Source organism: Scyliorhinus torazame, chromosome 2 (genome assembly GCF_047496885.1).
Source record: "Scyliorhinus torazame isolate Kashiwa2021f chromosome 2, sScyTor2.1, whole genome shotgun sequence".
Classification (NCBI taxonomy): Eukaryota; Metazoa; Chordata; class Chondrichthyes; order Carcharhiniformes; family Scyliorhinidae; genus Scyliorhinus; species Scyliorhinus torazame.
This window is the reverse complement of record NC_092708.1, coordinates 42,363,295-42,375,825: the sequence shown is the minus strand read 5'-3', so window position 1 is coordinate 42,375,825 and position 12,531 is coordinate 42,363,295. Positions and strand designations below refer to the sequence as shown.

The 12,531-nt window shown below is 43.8% G+C and overlaps 1 protein-coding gene across 41 annotated transcripts in view; it reads left to right on the top strand.

The window, feature by feature from the left end:
• The first annotated feature begins 185 nt into the window (after positions 1 to 185).
• Positions 186 to 12,531, top strand: part of clasp1a (cytoplasmic linker associated protein 1a) — a 414,750-nt gene continuing 402,404 nt past the window's right edge. For 7 of the 41 annotated variants that reach the window (XM_072470295.1, XM_072470412.1, XM_072470338.1 and 4 more), the window contains exons 1-2: positions 192 to 408; positions 499 to 969. In XM_072470295.1, coding sequence (XP_072326396.1) covers positions 775 to 969 — 195 coding nt within the window. In that variant the 5' untranslated portion in view covers positions 192 to 408; positions 499 to 774. Of the gene's footprint in view, positions 409 to 498; positions 970 to 12,531 lie in introns of all 41 variants that reach the window. The other 34 variants (XM_072470331.1, XM_072470347.1, XM_072470311.1 and 31 more) reach the window with 10 other exon arrangements.

Sequence of the window (12,531 nt, the reverse complement as noted above, 5' to 3'; positions counted from 1 at the left end):
ATTATGTTTAGGTTGATTTTTTTAAATGTTTAGGTTGATTTTTTTGGGGGTGGGGGATGGGTTGCTTGGGTCCTAATTTCCGTCGGTGGGATCTGGATTTGGCAGGAAGTTTGGGGGGGGGGGGGGGTTGCGCATGTGCAGGAAATTATCCATTATCCTGCAAAAAAAAAGACGATCCGAGGTGGACGCCGCAGCGGCTTTAAAACCTCGTAAACGACACACACCATATACAACAAAATCACCTTTTAATAGCAGTCTAGCCCAATTTGCTGCATTAGTCCATGATGTGTGTCTGCCTTTGTTGCAGATCAACACCATTGTTGAGTAAAACGTATTGCAGTGCTTAAAAAAATGCTGTGCTGAATCTGTCTGGCTATTGGGCCGTGTGGAGCCAAACAATCGATTAATGTAATTCAAAGCTGTTCGTTTTTTGCTTGATAATTTTATCTTTTTTCAAATGTCCGATGTCTAAAGCTTGTAATTATTGTTTTTTTTTAGGCTTTCTCTGAATATTGAATTATGAGGCTCTCCTTTGTTGCACCCCCCAGCGTTCCTAGTTTGCTCCTACCTTGTTAGGATTTCTAACGCTCCCCTCTCCATCCAGCTGCTCCCGAAAACACACATGGTGCATTGTTGTCGTTCCCCAGATCGTGTCTGTTCACCAGATCTGCTCAGTAACCTTCAGCAAGTGGATCAGCGACCTCTAGGATAAATATAAAGTAGTTTGTTTTCCAGACCTAGTGCCCTTGTTTCTGCTGCCGCTGCACCGCAAACATGGAGCCCTGCATGGAGTATTTCTTGGCACAAGTGCTGCAGAAGGACATGGGACGTCGGCTACAAATTGCTCAGGAGCTGATTGAGTACATCACAGATCGCCAGAAGTCCCATGATCTGGAACAGGACCAATCAATGCTTGATCGACTGGTTGATGGCCTTGCTGCTGGTTGGGTAAACTCCAGTAACTTCAAGGTATGCTTGGGTTGAACCAGTTGTGATATGGACATGCCTAGCTTTTCCTAACAAAAATAGATTTTTCTGATGAGAGAGACATATTGTCAACTTTTCGTATTGCACTCATCAGGGCAAATCCAAGAACACCAAATTGCAAATGATCACAATTTATATTACAGGAGAAACTGTTGCTGATTGGTTGTGGTGTTGCCATGGAGAAAGCAACAAAGGGAATAGGCTCCCCAAACTCCTGGGTAACTTTATTTAAAAAAAACTCCTGTTGTATAAATTGTGATTGTCAAATTTCAAACTTTATTTCATTTGGCCCGATGAGTACAAGATGAAAAGCTGGAAACATGTCTCTCTTCAACAATAAAACTTTTATTGCCAACAAAGCCACTATATTGTCACACCAGTTATGTTACTGAATTTGTAATCTTGGATTGATAATCTGAAGAGGTGAATTCAAATCCCACCATGTCAATTATGGTATTTATTTAATATATCTGGAGTAAAAACCTAGTTCAGTAACGATGACCATGAAATTACTGAATTGTCATTAAAAACCCAATTGGTTTATTCCTGTCTGTTCGGAGGAAAACCTGCTGTCCTTACCTGGTTAGACCTATCCAGACTTCAGATCCACAGCAATGTGGTTGACTCTTCATTGTCCTCTGAATGGCCTCTCCAGCCACTCAGTTGACACCATCACTTTTTAGAGGGCAATTAGGAATGGACGGTAAATGCTGGCCTTGTCAATGGGTCCACGTCCTGTGAATGAATATAAAAACATTAATCTTTGTGGCCTGTTTCTCTGATTCAATAACCAATTTGTTAGCATTTTTGCCTCTTGAGTTAGAAGGCCCTGGCCCTGGGTTTCAAGTCCCACTCCAATACTTGTTGGCCTCGGAAGGAGTAACTCAAAGCAGTTATTAATAAGCCTGCAAAATCCACCCAAAAGTCTGCACCATTGTCCAAGGGAGGAAAAAATGTGTGGCGTTACACCAAACAAACCAGTTTGTTGCCTCTACCAAAAGTAATCATTGTTAAGAATTCCAATTTTCATCGCAAAGTTAAATGTTAAAACATTGTTAGGAAAAATGAGTGGTTCTGGCCTTCTAGACTAAAACACTGGAATGTTCTGTTCTTGGAACTTGTCCTCCAATTTGATGATCTGCAGGAAATCTGTACTCAGTTTTCTCAATTCTATCCATTTCAAATAAGATAGACAACTGGATGGAATCTAGAAACTACTCCCATCAAAGAACAAAGAAAATCCATGTGCTCCTTCCTGTAAGAGGAAGGAGCAGCGCTCCGAAAGCTAGTGACATCGAAACAAACCTGTTGGACTTTAACCTGGTGTTGTAAAACTTCTTACTGTGCTCACCCCAGTCCAACGCCGGCATCTCCACATCAAGAAAATTACAGCATAGGAACAGACTCTTCGGTCCATCAAGCCTGCACTGATCATGCTGCCCGTCTGAACTAAAACCCCCTACCCTTCCGGGAACCGGATCCCTCTACTCCCATCCTATTCATGTACTTGTCAAGACGCCCCTTAAAATTCACTATTGTATCTGCTTCCACTAACTTCCAGCTTCCAGCAGCGAGGTCCAAGCTCCCACCACTCTCTGTGTAAAAGGAAAACTTGCCTCCTCTCCTCAACCTTGCCACTTGCACCTTAAACCTATGCCCCCATGTAATTTATTCTTCCACCCTGGGAAAAAGTTTCGGACTATCCACTGTCCATGCTCCTCATAATCTTGTAGACTTCTATCAGGTTGTCCCTCAACCTCCGTCATTCCAATGAAAACAAACCAAATTTCTCCAGACTCTCCTCAACTGATGCCCTCCATACCAGGCAACATCCTGATAAATCTTTTCTGTACCCTCTCCAAAGCCTCCACATCCTTCTGGTAATGTGATGTGGAGGTTCCATAAAGCTACAACATGACTTGCCAATTTTTAAACTCAAATGCCCCGGCTGATGAAGGCAAGCATGCTTTATGCCTTCTTGACTACCTTCTCCACCTGTGTATCTGTATACCCAGAACCCTCTGCCTATCAAAATTCTTAAGGGTTCTCCCATGTACTGTATATTTCCCATCTGTATTAGACCTTCCAAAATGCATTAGCTCACATTTATTCAGATTAAACTCCCATCTGCCACCTCTCCATCCAAGTCGCCAACCAATCTATACCCTCTGACGGTCCTTATCGCTATCCGCAATTCCACCAACTTTTGTGTCAGCCATATATACATATAAATAACAGCAAGAGTCCCAGTACTGATCCCTGAGGGACGCCACTAGTCACAGCCCTCCATTCTCAAATGCACCCTTCCACTGCTATCCTGTCTTCTATGACCGAGCCAGTTCTGTATCCATCTTGCCAGCTCACCTCTGATACTGTGCAACTTCACCTTCTGTACCAGTCTGCCATGAGGGATGTGTCAAAGGCTTTACTGAAGTCCATGTAGACAACATCTGCTGCCTTACCCTCATCAATCACCTTCTCTGCTTCCTTGAAAAACTCGATTAAGTTATTTGAGACACGACCACCCCTTCAGAAAACCATGTTGCCTCTCGCTAATACGTCCACTCATTTCCAAGTGGGAGTAAATTCTGTCTCGAAGAATCCCCTCCAATAATTTCCCTACCACTGGCGTAAGGCTCACCGGCCTGTTACCTGGCTTATTCTTGCTACCCTTCTTAAACAATGGAACAACATTAGCTATTCTCCAATCCTCTGGGACCTCCCATATAGCCAGTGAGGATACAAAGATTTCTCTCAACGCCCCAGCAATTTCCTCCCTTTCCTCTCTTTATTCTGGGGTCTATTCCATCAGGCTCTGGGGACTTGTCCACCGTAATGTTTTTCAAACCCCCAAATACCTCCTTTCTGAGCTTGACATGACCCAAACTATCTACACACCCTTTCCCAGACTAATCATCGACTAAGTCCTTCTCTTTGGTGAATACAAGTACCCATTTAATACCTCGCCAATTTCCTCTGGCTCCACCCATAGATTCCCTCTCTTATCATTGAGTGGGCCAACCTTCTCCCTGCCTACCCTCTTGTTCTTTATATATGTATTAAAAGCTTTGGAATTTTCCTTAATACTGCTGGCCAATGACTTTTCGTGACTCCTTGCTTAAGATTCTTTCTACTTTCCTTGTATTCCAAGCTTGCTTTGTATGTTCCCGGCCTTGACATTCATCCTTAAAGGAACGTGCCTGTCCTGAATTCCAATCAACTTTCACTTGAAAGCCGGGTGGCATGGTGGCGCAGTGGATAGCACTTTTGCCTACGGCGCTGAGGACCCAGGTTCAATCCTGCCACCGGGTCACTGTCTGTGTGGAGTTTGCACATTGTCCCCATGTCTGCGTGTGTTTCACCCCACAACCCAAAGATGTGCAAGATAGATGGATTGGCCTCACTAAATTGCCCCTTGATTGGGGAAAATAAATAAATAATTGGGTACTCTAAATTTAAAAAAAACTTGCACTTGAAAGCCTCCCACATGCAAGGTATTGATTTGGCCTCAAACATCTGCCCCCAATCTACACTTATCTTTATCCATCAGTACCATACTGAATTGTGGTCACTGTTCCCGAACTGCTCCCCTACTGAAACGATGACCACCTGGCCGGGCTCATTCCCCAATACTAGGTCCAGTATGGCCCCATCCCTAATTATTTATGAAATCCTCAATTATATTCTGTACACCTTTTGTTTCTCATGAAAATGACTGCGATCCTTCAGGACTATCATAGATAAGTGCGGGACACAGTGGCTAGCACTGCTGTCTCACTGTGCAGAGGATCCGGGTTCGATACCGGTCCTGGGTCACTGAACGTATGGAGTTTGCACAGTCTGCCTGGGTCTCGTCCCCACAACCCAAAATATGTGTGGGGTATGTGGATTGGCCATGCTAAATTCCCCTTAATTGGAAAAAAAATAAATAATTGGATACCCTAAATTTATAAAAACAAATTATAGTCGAGTGCTCTAAAGCTGGGTATTGTTTTTGTCCCCTTTTATGTACCACCTTCCAAGAGCTTATCTCTCATATGCTCATACTAAAATCTGGTCTAATAATGTTGTACTTTATACCAAGGACACCCATTTTTTGTTGTGATGTGATCAATCATGAGCAGTAATATAATTTTATCATGCTAAATTTTGGAGAAATCATGTATTTGTTGTGGTAATTTGATATATAATATATATATGAAGTCACCATGTGCTGTTTAAGATTGTTGGTTGTCACAGCTGTCTCTCTTTTATGCTTGCATTAGAGGGTCCAAAAAATGTTCAGTAGGCTGATTTTGGGGATGGGGAGATTGTTGTCCGATGAGGAGAAATGGTGCAGACTAGGCCTATATTCCCCAGAGTTTAGAAGGACAGGAGATGATCTCTGAAATATAAATTTTTATAAATTTAGAGTACCCAATTCATTTTTTCAAATTAAGGGGCAATTTAGTGTGGCCAATCTACCTACCCTGCACATCTTTTGGGCTGTGGGGGCGAAACCAACACTAACACGGGGAATGTGCAAACTCCACATGAACAGTGACCCAGAGCTGGGATAGAACCTGGGACCTCAGCGCCGTGAGGCAGCAGGGCTAACCCACTGCCACCGTTCTGCCCCTTACTTTTTTTTTTAAGGGGCTTGATGGGATAGATGCTGGGAAGATGTCGAGCTAGGGGTGATAGTCTCAGGAGATAAGGGATTGGCCATTTCGGACTGTGTTGTGTGTGTCTGTATCCAAATGATTACAAGTTTGTGCACATTTCAATCAAAAATAAATGTTACATTTTCGATTTTAATTTTCATTTGTTCCCTTCTTATCCTGAAAGTTGTTTTCACCCAAGACCATAAGACAGCGGAGCAGAATTAGGCCACTCGGCCCATCGAGTCTTCTCCGTCATTCAATCATGGCTGATATTTTTCTCATCCCCATTCTCCTTCCTTCTCCCATAACCCCTGATCAAGTGACAGTTCTTCATGAAGGCTGCTCATCCCAATGCTATCAACATCTTCCCCAGTGCCCATGTGTACTTGCAGCTGGGGTCGCTGTACAGTGATTTTAACTGTTTATACATTGCACATTTACTATCCCAAAGCAACAGCCTTACTCCTTTCCTGCAATTGGCTGCCTCAATGTGGAAGCATCTTGGACCAGGACTGTACCAGCTGATGAGACATGGCCAACCAGATTCATGAAAACAAAATACAATTTAACAGGACAATTAATCGAGTCTTAGAATATTTCTCTTAACCATAAGAAATTTGTCCATGTTTATTGGGAAGGGTATGTTTGACAATAGATAATTTAGAAATATTTAATTTTAGTGACTTGAATGGTTATATATTTGCAGTCAGACATAACTGTCAATGATTTTTATGAGCCATAAAGCTCAGTTCATCCAAAACTTTGCTGCCCAGGTCCTGCTCCACTCAAATTATGACCCAGGTTGTTCCCAATCCCCTGACATGTCCAATTTAAAATTCTTCTCCATGTGTTCAGCTTTGTGGAGTTTGCCCTAGTGAAGTTTGATTTGTGTTGGTTATTTCTCCTTTGGGGCATGCATTATTATTTTTATAAAACATTTCCATTATTAAGTTAATTTAAAGGAAAATAAAACTTGAGCTGTTGCAACCTTTCTTTGAAAATTGTCAGGAAACATAGACTAGACACCTAAAGTAGGAGCATCAATGTAATTCCATGACTCCAATGGGGAGCTGTGTTTGCAGAGGATATGATATCCCAGACTTGCCCTTCATTACACCAGAACCTATTGTGGAAGTGTTAGCTACATGGATAACAAAGTTCCAAGTATCCACACTTGCATGTAAAACCCTGTGAATGTTCCATAAGTATTATTAAGTCCTCTACATTGGGGAGACTTAACGCAGACTGGGTGACTACTTTGCGGAACACCTTTGTTCAGGCCGCAAGCGCAACTGAGCTTCTGGTTTCTTGCCACTTTAATTCACCATCATGTTCTCGTGTTAGACGTTTTAGTTGCTGTGATATGAAGAGTTTAAAGTTCTGTTTCTTTTTCACAAACACACATTTATTTCCTTCCAACAGCCTTTGCACAAAACTCTCACTATACATCCCTGACAGAGGCCACCTGAAGCCCCTTTACATATCAGTGTCAATTAATGGATACTTAACGTAAATGAGACAACTAATTGCAATGTCTCTTAACCCATTGCTTAACAGTCTCCCCTTCCTTGGAGAAAAAAAAATTAGGTGAAAACAAAATTTCAAGAAACTCAAAAACACACATGATTTCCCCCCCTTTTTTTTTTGTTTGGCGAGAAAGGAAAAAAAACAGTCACAGAAACAAGTGCCCTTCATTAACAATATCCAAAAGTTTCTGTGAACTCGCCCCTCTTTTTGTAAGACAGTCTGACAGTTGATAGCTCCTGTCGACCCATTTAATTTTTGTTATTTCCTCTCTGTCCAACATCTGCTTCAAATCTGCGATGTCTATCCGTAACCTCTTTTCATTGACACTTTTTGTAGAGTGCACATTTTCCCACGGATTTATTATCAATGTGACAGTCAATAGATATATTACCCTAATCCCCAAATTTCTGTCAATATCATACTTATATAAAAGGCCATATCCACTGTCTCTTCAAGGCTTAACGTCTCAGCAGCCAGTGCTTTTTACCACTCTCCTTATTTTCTTTGTTTCCCACGCAAGCGGGCAACATTTACCTTTGTTCCCCGAAAGGAAATTATAAAACCTCCTGCGCTTGAAACCCCATCACATAAATTTGCATTGGACGCATCACTATAAACTATGAGTTTCACGTGCCTACGGTCACCTAAAACCGGGAACTTCAAAACGCACTCCTGCATTTTTAGTTTGGCCAACGCTTTATTTGCTCTTATTATCATTCATTTGGGATCATTCATTTTTGTACTCAACTCTTAAGACATCAAAACTCACGTCCGGTCTAGCCTGTCTACCTAACCAGTTCAGTTGCCCAATTACTCTTTTTCTATCGTTGAAACCATTGCGTCTTTATGTGAAACTCGGCCACGACTAATTGCTATTGGGCTGATGCTTTCCAAATAAGATTGCTGATGTAAAGTTGCCCCTAACTTAATCTGTCCAATTTCCAGTCCAATATATTTAAATGCACCGGAAGCCTGACTTCCAACCCTGAATTCTTTCCTCAAACCAGAGATTACAATAGCTTCAAAATCACTAGTCCACCCCACAAAAAATCATCGACATGCATCATAAAAATGCCAGAAAGATTTCCTTTATAGTGCCAGTAAAACATTGCAGGATCTGCTTTCAACTGGCAACAGCCTAACTTTAACAAAACTGACCTGACCGAAAAATACCAGACTCTAGATGCATCATTTAATCCCTATACACATTTGTTCACCTTCCAGAGTACCCCTTCTGTGTTAGCTGCTTTAGGAGGACGGAGAAAAATGTCTCTGGAGCTGATGCCCCTGCAAAAAGGCAGTTTTTATATCTATAGATTTGCATTCCCATGCCTTTGTGGCTAATAGAGCCACGAAGATCTTTAAAATAACCTTTCCTGCTGTAGGTGAATCTACCCTTAAATCCTGATCTTCAAAGGTTTCTTCAAATCCCCTTGCCACAAGCCTAGCCTTTGCCTTAGAAGTTCCATCCGGAAGAACCTTTTACGTGCAAATCCATCTGTGGGATAGAGCTCTTTGTCCCCTATCCAGTACTTCCGTGTATACCCCAAATTCACTCCAACTATGCAATTCTTGCTGTTTAGCTTCTTTGATAACTTTATCTAATTTATTTGAAGCCACCAAAATTTCACGTGCATGTGGGCTTCTACTCTTATTAGTATTCGTAGTCTTATTCATGTTCCGAGATCTTGATAAACTACGTCCCCTCTCCCGCCTGGTATCTCGTTCTATACTGCTGCTGCTTGATCTTTCCTTTCTGCTGTGGGATGTCCTTTCAATAGTTCTCGACCTTTTCCTGCGGACCTGTTCACTATCCGATGTATACAGTGAAGCAGTCTGGGAATGGTGTAGATGCATTAATGTCATTCAAAAGGCATCTTGACAAATACATGGATAGGATGGGTATAGAGGGATATGGACTTGGAAGTTCTGGGAGTTTTGGCCAAGGGTGGTATGACCGGTACAGGCTTGGATGGCGGAAGTACCTGTTCCTGTGCTGTATTCTTTGTACCTGTGTTGTAGCTTCACTAGGTTGACACTTCAGCTTTCGGTATGCTCCTGACATGCCCTTCTGCACTCTTCATTGAACTAGGGTTGATCCCTGGCTTGGTAGAAATGGTAGAGTGGGGGATATGTAGGCCATGAGGTTACAGATTGTGGCTGAGTACAATGCTGCTGCTGATAGCCCACAGTACCTCATGGATGCCCAGTCTTTGAGTTGCTAGATCTGTTCTGAATCTATCCCATTTAGCATGATGGTAGTGCCACACAGCATGTTGATGGGTATCCTCAATGTAAGAAGGGACTTCATCTCCATATGGACTGTGTGCTGATCACTCCTGCTGATACAGTCGTGGACAGAAGCATCTGTGGCAGGCAGGTGACAATGAGGTCCAGTATGTTTTCAACTCCTGTTTGTTCCCTCACCACCTGGAGCAGACACAGTATAGCAGTTATGTCCTTTAGGACTCCATAAGACCGTAGGACCAGGAGCAGAATTAGATCACTCGGCCCATTGAGTCTGCTCCGCCATTCAATCATGGCTGATATTTTTGTCATCTCCATAACCCCATATCCCCTTATTAATCAAGAGATCCCTTTTATGAATCAACTCGGCCAACAGTGTTATGAATCACCTCGGCCAACAGTGGTGCTACCAAGCCACTCGTGGTGATGGACATTGAAGTTCCCCACCCAGAATACATTCTGTGCCCTTGCCACTCTGTGTTTCCTCCAAGTCATGTCAAAATGGGGCTGTTTAGCACAGGGCTAAATCGCTGGCTTTGAAAGCAGACCAAGGCAGGCCAGCAGCACGGTTCAATTCCCGTAACAGCCTCCCCGAACAGGCGCCGGAATGTGGCGACTAGGGGCTTTTCACAGTAACTTCATTTGAAGCCTACTTGTGACAAGCGATTTACATTTACAAATGGAGGAGTATTGATTCATCAGCTGACTGTGTACAGTACATGGTAATCAGCAGGAGGTTTCTTTGCCCATGTTTGACCTGAAGCTTTTGAGACCCCGTGGAGTCCGGAGTCAATGTGGAGGAATCACAGGGCAGGACCCTCCCGCCTGTATACCACTGTGCCGCCACCTCTTCTGGATCTGTCCTGCTTCTGGCACTGGACATACTCTGGGATGGTGATAGTGCTGTCTGGGACGCTATCTGAAAGATATGATTCTGTGAGGATGACTATGTCAGGATGTTGCTTGACTAGTCGGTACTACAGCCCTCCCAATTTTGGCACAAGCCCCCAGATGTAAGTAAGGAGAACTTTGCATTGTTGACATGGCTGCGTTTGACATTGTCGTTTCTAGTGCCTAGGTTGACGCTGGGTGGTCCGTTCGATTTCTTTCCTTTTCATTGACTTTGTAGTGGTTTGATACAATGGAATGGCTTGCTAGCAACTTAAGAGTCAACCACATTGCTGTGGTCTCGAGTCATGTAGGCCAGACCAGGTGAGGACTGCAAATTTCCTTCCCTAAAGGGCATTAGTGAACCAGCTGGGTTTATGCTGTTTTTGTTTTTGACAACCATCGTTTCACAGTCATCAAAACCGTATCTTTTGTCAATGTGCAATAAATCCATTAGCTTTAGAAAGTACAGACCCTCTGATCCAATTAAATTATTACAGAGTAGGTGTAGTGCAGTGACAAACTACTGGAGGACTGGGTGTGAGCTGGCACATGCCCTTCCCCTCAGCAATGTAAAATTAAAGGGAGTGCCAACCCCAAACTATTCATGCAGTGCCTGGGAACCTATTTATATCTGTCCTGGTTTAACCAGCCTGTTTATATGCTGATGAACAGCAAAAAATGGGAAATAAAATGTGAAATTGCTCTTAATCAGGGGCTTATTCAGTCAGAAGCAGGCTGTCTGTCAATATTCGCTGTCAAGGCTTCTGAAATGGGTTTTTGAAAAAATATTTTTATTGAAATATTTGTAAAATTTTATAACCATAACAGGAAAAGAACAGTAAACATTAACATGGTGAAAAAATAGACATTTCCCCAATCGGCTCTATTCCCCCCCCCCCCCCCCCCCCCACTGCATTCCAGCAGCACTCTCTTTACTCTCTGGGTCTTATTCGCCCACACAAATCCCGAGATGATCTTGTTCACCTGCTTGAAAAAGGCCTTGGGGATGAAGATGGGAAGGCACTGGAATACAAATAGAAATCTGGGTAGGACCGTCAAATTAAGCTTATGCAACAAATCCCACTTCCGAGCCACCTGTATTCCCAGGTAGCGAAAGCTCTTCTCTACCCTCCTCAGCGGCAGCTCACTCAGTCTCTTCTCCTGCCCTTTAGCCTGGATCACAAGCAACTCGCTCTTCCCTACGTTCAGTTTATACCCCGAAAAACTGCCAAATTCCCTCAAGATCCGCATGACCTCCCCCATCCCCTCCAGTGGGTCCGTAATATACAGGAGGACATCATCTGTGTAGAGCGAGACCCGGTGCCCCCCCCCGGACCAGCCCCTTGAAGCTCTCAACGCCATGGCCAGTGGCTCAATGGCTAGAGCAAATAATAACTAGGAGAGGGGACATCCTTGCCTCGTCTCCTGGTGCAATTTAAAATACTACGACCTAAGCCGGTTCGTACGCACACTTGCCACCGGCGACTGGTACAGCAATCGCACCCACCGAATAAAGTCCTCATCAAACCCAAACCTACCTAGCGCCTCCCACAGGTACTCCCACACCACCCGATCGAAAGCTTTCTCTGCATCCATCGCTGCCACAACCTCTGCTTCCTCTCTTTCCGAGGGCATCATAATATTTAAAAGCCTCCGCACATTGGCATTAAGTTGCCTGCCCTTAACAAATCCAGTCTGGTCCTCCTCTATCACCCCCGGGACACAATCCTCGTGGCCAAGATCTTAGCCAATAGCGTGGCATCCACATTTAGTAACGAGATTGGCCTGTAAGACCCACACTGTTCAGGGACCTTCTCCTGTTTAAGAATGAGTGAGATCGAGGCCTGCGACATTGTAGGGGGGAGGATACCCTTCTCTCTAGCCTCATTAAAGGTCCTCATCAGCAGTGGGCTCAATATCTCTGAAAATTTCTTTCTAAATTCCATCGGAAAGCCATCCGGCCCTGCAGCTTTGCCTGACTGCATGCCCTCCAGCCCCTTAATGATCTCTTCTATCTCGATCGGGGCACCCAGCCCCTCCACCAGGCCCTCCTCCACCCTCGGGAACCTCAACTGGTCCAGAAATTGCCTCATCCCTTCCGCTCCCGCCGGGGGTTCCGACTCATATATTTTGCTGTAGAATTCCTTAAAAACTTCATTCACAACCTCCGGGTCCAAGACCAAGTTACCCCCCCCTATTCTTTACTCCGCCAATCTTCTTGGCCGCCTCTCTCTTC